The 6,178-nt window shown below is 41.2% G+C and overlaps 1 protein-coding gene across 1 annotated transcript; it reads left to right on the top strand.

Annotated features, from left to right (window-relative positions):
- The first annotated feature begins 210 nt into the window (after positions 1 to 210).
- LOC117768130 (ras-related protein Rab-27B-like) lies at positions 211 to 4,595 on the top strand. Its single transcript, XM_034596248.1, has 6 exons — positions 211 to 606; positions 2,001 to 2,173; positions 2,280 to 2,365; positions 3,187 to 3,290; positions 3,504 to 3,627; positions 4,019 to 4,595. Exons 2-6 carry the CDS (start codon positions 2,021 to 2,023, stop codon positions 4,206 to 4,208), a joined length of 657 nt encoding a protein of 218 aa, XP_034452139.1. The 5' UTR covers positions 211 to 606; positions 2,001 to 2,020; the 3' UTR covers positions 4,209 to 4,595.
- Positions 4,596 to 6,178: the final 1,583 nt, after the last annotated feature.

Genomic DNA, 6,178 nt, shown 5'->3' with positions numbered 1-6,178 from the left:
CCGTATGTCTGTGTTCATGTGCTGATTTTTGCAGACTCAGCACTTATTTTTGTAAAATAAAGATGTATTGTTTTTAACGATTAATATTGATTTCCAACCACCAACAAGCAGTCGGACTTGCTGTGCTTTAAACACTATTTGTTTAATCTCCTTTTACTCTATTATTTTACTTCCCTAAACATGGGACAAAATAAATCATACAATTTTAAAGCAGCCTAAATTAAGACTTAAGCTTTAGGTTAATTTGTTTTTCTACAGTTTTTAAACTGTCTAGAGAATAAGGATTACTTCACTGAGCTTCAAGAAGTAGGACCTAAGTCTTAGTTGGCCGATTTCCAGCAGAATCCACAGAGGCACACATTATTCAACTAACCTTTTTTTTTTTGTCCTCATGAAAAATACCAGAAAACACAAGGTCTGTAAGCACCCCCCCCCCCCCCCCCCCCCCGCTCGGGTCCTGCTGCCCTCAGACCCCTCCCAAGGATCACATGTAAGAAGGGAGGAAGTTCCAGGATCTACTATGTGCCATCGCATCATGATAGGGATTATTTGGAATAATCAGGACGAGCTGCGTAAACTGAATGGACATTGGCTGCAGATAAACTGGTGAGGAACTTTCTTTGCTTTCTGTTACACCGTCATGTTTTGCAAAAGAAAGCTGTTGTGTTTGGAGTGTGGTGTGTTTTTGCCAGTGTTCCTCGTGGAGATGTGTTTTGTCAGCTAAATGCTTACTGCTGTAGGTCAGAGAGTTGATTGCTCAGACCCTCCTCACTCTGCTGGTTGCAAAGAATCCAACACCATTAATCACACACATGGGAAATGACTTCAGACATCACAGTGGTGTCCCATCATCCTGTCACTGCTGAGTGACAGTGAACATTTACTGAATCTACTCATATACCCCAACACTATGCCAGCAAGTAGGATTTTTAATATATTGTAAATTGTATGACTCAGGGCTGTTAGTTACATGAGAGCTCTGAACCATCCCTGACAGAACTAATCTGATTTCCACGCTTCTTTTATTGGTTTGCTAAGTGTAACCAAAGCATTGCAGAGGCCTGACTGGCGTCCATACAGTGGTGAGCTCTCTGCCAGTAGACCTATAAGTCAATAAAAGGAGTTCTGTCTGCCAAACGGGCTTTTTTTTTGTTTTTTTTGCTCAGCTAAGTCAGAGCAAAACTGGAGAGGCACTTGACTGCTCATGTGGAAACCAGCTCCAGTCATGTGCTGCTCCCTCTGTGATCAGTGCCTAATGAGAGCGGAGTTGTGACGTCTTGCTCTGCCTGTGAGATGCTCCTGCACCCTCAGACTGAAAACTGCAGCTTAGGTGGAAAGAATTTCCCCTTTCTTTTCTAGTTAACTCGCCCAATACGCAAGACCGGATTACTGATGGGGCAACTGCCAACAGTCCTTAATTCACACTGACCTCAGAAAACCCCAGGATCATATTTTATTCTGCATTATTTGATTAAGGGCAATTTTGTTGACATCCGGGAAGTAAAATCTAGAAGTGGGCAAATTTCTACTCTGCCTATCCAATTGGTCAACTATCTTCTGTGCTATCTGAATCTGGACTGGGTTCAAAGTCAATACATTCAAATGTTAGTTTCTGTTTCACCAACAGTGCAAAATCGAACATATAGTTTCATAGAAACTAGAGGAGCATGTTCAAGGGTTTTTTTGGCATCTTGATTAAAAACCGACTTTCATAATTAATTAGATATCAAAGCAGTTGACAATTTATTTCACTAAGTTGATGAATTGATTAATCACCTGATAATTTCTGCTCCAAAGTATTTGTTGTATTCTTGGTGCCTTAGATAATAATTGTACAGTGGGTGGTCATTATAGGGGCCCAACAGCAAATGTTTGCCCTGGGACCCCCTCTGAGGTAAATCAGGCCCTGCCCAAAAGCATATAAAGCCTAACAAACGTGAAAGTTCTCTTAACTATTACAGTTTGCAAACTTTTGTACTGAGAGTTCAATTCTGTGGCAGGTTGAGCACTCATCCGCACGATGGCTGACTGGGACTATGACTATCTGATCAAGCTGCTGGCTCTCGGCGACTCTGGGGTGGGGAAGACCACCTTCCTCTACCGGTACACCGACAACCAGTTCAACCGCAAGTTCACAACCACAGTGGGCATCGACTTCAGGGAAAAGAGAGTGGTGAGTGATGCCTAATGTGATCCGACAAGGTCTTCATCGTCAGATCACCAGTGAAATAACATCTTATTATAGCTTTTGGATTCAAATCTTTTGTGTTTTTTTTCAGATATACACAGGGACGGGTGCTGATGGGACGACTGAGAGGAACTTCAAAGTCCACCTTCAGCTCTGGGACACAGCAGGACAAGAAAGGTACATTTCATTCTAGGTTCAAGTTCAATTTTACATGATAAAGATGTTGATTTAAACACTTCATGGAGGAGGTGAACATGTCCTCCTTCGGTGACACCTAGTGGTAATGTTGCTGCATAGCCAAATTGAATTTGCATAATGGTCTGTAACCTGTTCGACTTCCAGGGAAAGAACGGTTACAGACCAGACCAACAAGCAACAAAACATGTGATGCAGCACAGAGAGGAAAATCCTGGCTTTTATGTAAAATGTACCATCCAGTTTGCTCGATTACAGAATAGACAGAACCTCCAAATCAGTGAGAGCCATTTCAAATTTGAGTGAAAAGTTGAATGTCCTGAATTCCAGAGAATCCGTTTGATCACTTTTTATTTAGGTTGAGCTAGTTTTATATATAGTGTATGGTTTTACCTTTATATGGTTTTGTGAAATAGTAGAAGAAGAAAAAAGAGTTCCACTACACAAGTTAGTTATTTGTTTTTCTTATTATTGTGAAAAACAAATCTTTGGTCAAACAGTCTGAGGACATCACAGGCAGTAAAAAGTAAATATTTCCCCCTTAAATGATGAAATGTGTAAAGTAGCATAAAAAAAGCTTCAGTACAGTACAAGTACCTCAAATTTTAATGAAGTACAGTACCAAGTAAAAGTACTTAATTACTTTCCATGAGTGTCTTTACAAAATATCATGTCAACGCATTAATCGGTTGCTGAGATATTTAAGTCTGGACTAAATGTTGGACTGAACAACCTCAGCATAGTGATAAATCACACATAAAAGCTTCACATAGAGGTTGTGTGTGCGTTGTGTGTGTTTTCAGATTCCGCAGCCTCACTACAGCTTTCTTCCGAGACGCCATGGGCTTCCTGCTGATGTTTGACTTGACCAATCAGCAAAGTTTCCTCAACGTCAGGAACTGGATGAGTATGTGTCATCTCAGCAGCTTCCTCCGCCTCAGATCAATACTCCTTTTCCATCAATGTATCCTCTCCTGTTGCTGCTAAGAGCTGAATGCAAAGTCGCCTGATTCCAGTGTTAAAATGTTGACTCTTCTGAACTTGAGTCTTGAGTTTACTCATCGTGCCAGTTTATTATTGGCAATAAATGGGTCTAAATAACGTCTCTGTGTTGGAGCAGGTCAGCTACAGGCCAACGCGTACTGTGATAGTCCAGATATCGTGTTGGTGGGCACCAAGGCCGACCAGCGAGATTTACGGGATGTTCATGCCAGACAGGCCAAAGATCTGGCCGACAGATACGGGTGAGGCTTTAAGATCCTACTTTACTTCTATCACCAGTTCACCACAGGATGGTGCTGGTGAGCTTTTTCCCACACATTCTGCTTTGTTCTTTTGCTCTGGATCAGGTGATTCAACAGGCAGTTCCCAACCTGTGGGATGAGGCTCTCGAACATCAGCCTCGAGGGACAAGAGATTAATAGATATGCTATAAAAGCTATTTTCTTACCTTTTAATTTTAGCTTCATCAGTAACAGACCCTCTGGTACATGTGAAAATATTCCTGACCTCACTATTTGAAAATGTTCCAAACTGTAACATTTTCAGTGCTGGCCTTAATGGCGTCTGGTATGAGCACCTAAAGCTTCCTCCACCACTCCCTAAACGACTCCTCTCTCTTTCCGTTTCCCTCAGCATCCCCTACTTTGAGACGAGTGCAGTGACGGGCGTTGACGTGGACCAGGCAGTGACCACCCTGCTGGGCCTGGTGATGAAGAGGATGGAGCAGAGCACGTACGTGGGCCCCAGCTCTGAACCCAACGGTATCCCCTCCGTCAGCCACGATGTGCAGGAGGCTCGTGTCTGGAGGACGTGTGCTTGTTGATCTCAAACACCGGCAGTCACTGTTTTCACGTCTGCTCCCAGTGACGCTGTAGCTTGAGAAGCTGCTGGTTTACGGAGCTTGACTAAGGTGCCTGCTATAGGTAAGACAGAAGATCAGCTGTAATTCTACAAAAATATGATTTATACTATGAAAAATATCCCATTTCACTGAAAGCAATACAGTTAGGACAGTGTAAATCCTCCCTGTAATATTATCTATTTGCAGCCTGTGCATCGTTAAGTGAGGGTGAGGAAGGAGGGGATGAGTACTGTTTATGATGGGATGTTTTACCAGGGTATCATCAGGTCTTAAGAAGCAATAAATTCCACTTTCAATTCCACTGTCCACTTAAAAATTGAAGTTGTAAGATTTTACTTACAAAGGTATTCAATTAAATTAACCTGAATAAATTAATCATTTGTAATTGGTTAATTCGTCCATTTATTATGTGTATCCAGGTCTCATTAAGTAAAGTGAGAATATCATTGTATTTATTGTTATATTCTGCTGGGGTGTAAAGAAATATAATTTATATATCCCCACTGGTTTTCCATAATATTATTTTTTATTCTCTTACTGGCTTGACAATGAAAATGTATTAAATTGGACTGTATCATATTTTAAAAAGTATTGAATAGACTCCGATTCAACTTGATGAACCCTGTTTAAAAACACCCGGTGATTGTGATTCAGCAAGAAAATCGAAATCATCCACAAATGAGTCATATCAGAAAAAAATACCGTTTTTATTTGACACATTGAGGCATTGATGGAAGGAGTAATGCAGGCACATAATGTATATTTACCATGGAGTATAATCGAAAAACATTGAAGACATGTTTACATTTCATATATGAACGACCAAGATAGCACAGTCCCTTACATGAGTTATGACTTTTATACGACATGTACATAAGCAGCCAAGCTTTTTTATGCGTTATGGAAGAAAGTCGCCATGCAGATTGAACACAACTACAATAATGTTAAAGGGTTGTTGTGGGGTCCTGTATAGTGCTGCATTTGGAATAAAGACAGTTTATGTTAAGATTATGTTTGTCACTGTCTGGTCATTTTTAAAAGTAACGCACAGAAAGATACGCTGTTGTTCTGACTGGAATTACAATCCCCATCTGTTGACACACATTGTTCAAAAATTCAAGAGAAACTTTTAGGAGAAGGAAAAACGTCCAGCATTCACGTCAGCGGCAGTGAATTTTTCAAAACGAGTCAAGCTACAAGAGAACATTCATGGAGTCACATATAAATTCCACTATACGTTACTCTGGCTGAAACGGGGAAAAAAAAGTTTCAAATCATTTTTCTGTGCCACAAAAAGCAGAAATTCAATATTTTGAAAAATGAAACAATCAATTTATTCTACAACAATACTCTGTGTGAGTTGTCTAAACACATGGTCTTTGGTGTGCATATATAACATTCCTAATGAGGGGACAAAATTAAACTATGACATCAATTAAATGGCCTAAATTCAGCTATTCGTACCATGTGTGTGTTGGTGGCGGTTGTGGTGACTGCACTGTGATTCAGAGATGAGACACGGAAGTTTACTATCTGATGTGTTCGTCTTGCCTCGGGAGACAGACAGAATAAACGCTCTGTGCGGGACACGGTGGCGGGCAAATGCTCGCCACGCCAAATTCTGATCGAGCACAAAAGCGCACACTTCATCTTCAAAAGTGTCGATGACTGCATTGCTCTGTGTGTTAGACCTAAGCCTGAATTTGCGACGAGGATCAAGCACAATGCTGCAGAGCCATGAGACGGTCATGTGGGCCAGCTTTCACCGCTCGGGCCCCCGCTCGTCCTCAACCCCACCAACACCAGTCTGCTTCAGTCTGGTGCGATGGGGTGGAGCTTTTTTTTGTTCAAGACCCTAGATTATCTACACTTATAAAAAATAAAGCTGTTCATTTTTAAGTTGATCTGTAGAGGTTTTGGTCCCATGTGGA

Source organism: Hippoglossus hippoglossus, chromosome 9, assembly GCF_009819705.1.
Source record: "Hippoglossus hippoglossus isolate fHipHip1 chromosome 9, fHipHip1.pri, whole genome shotgun sequence".
Lineage (NCBI taxonomy): Eukaryota > Metazoa > Chordata > Actinopteri > Pleuronectiformes > Pleuronectidae > Hippoglossus > Hippoglossus hippoglossus.
Note: the sequence above shows the minus strand (reverse complement) of the source record. Positions and strands in the feature narration are given on the sequence as shown.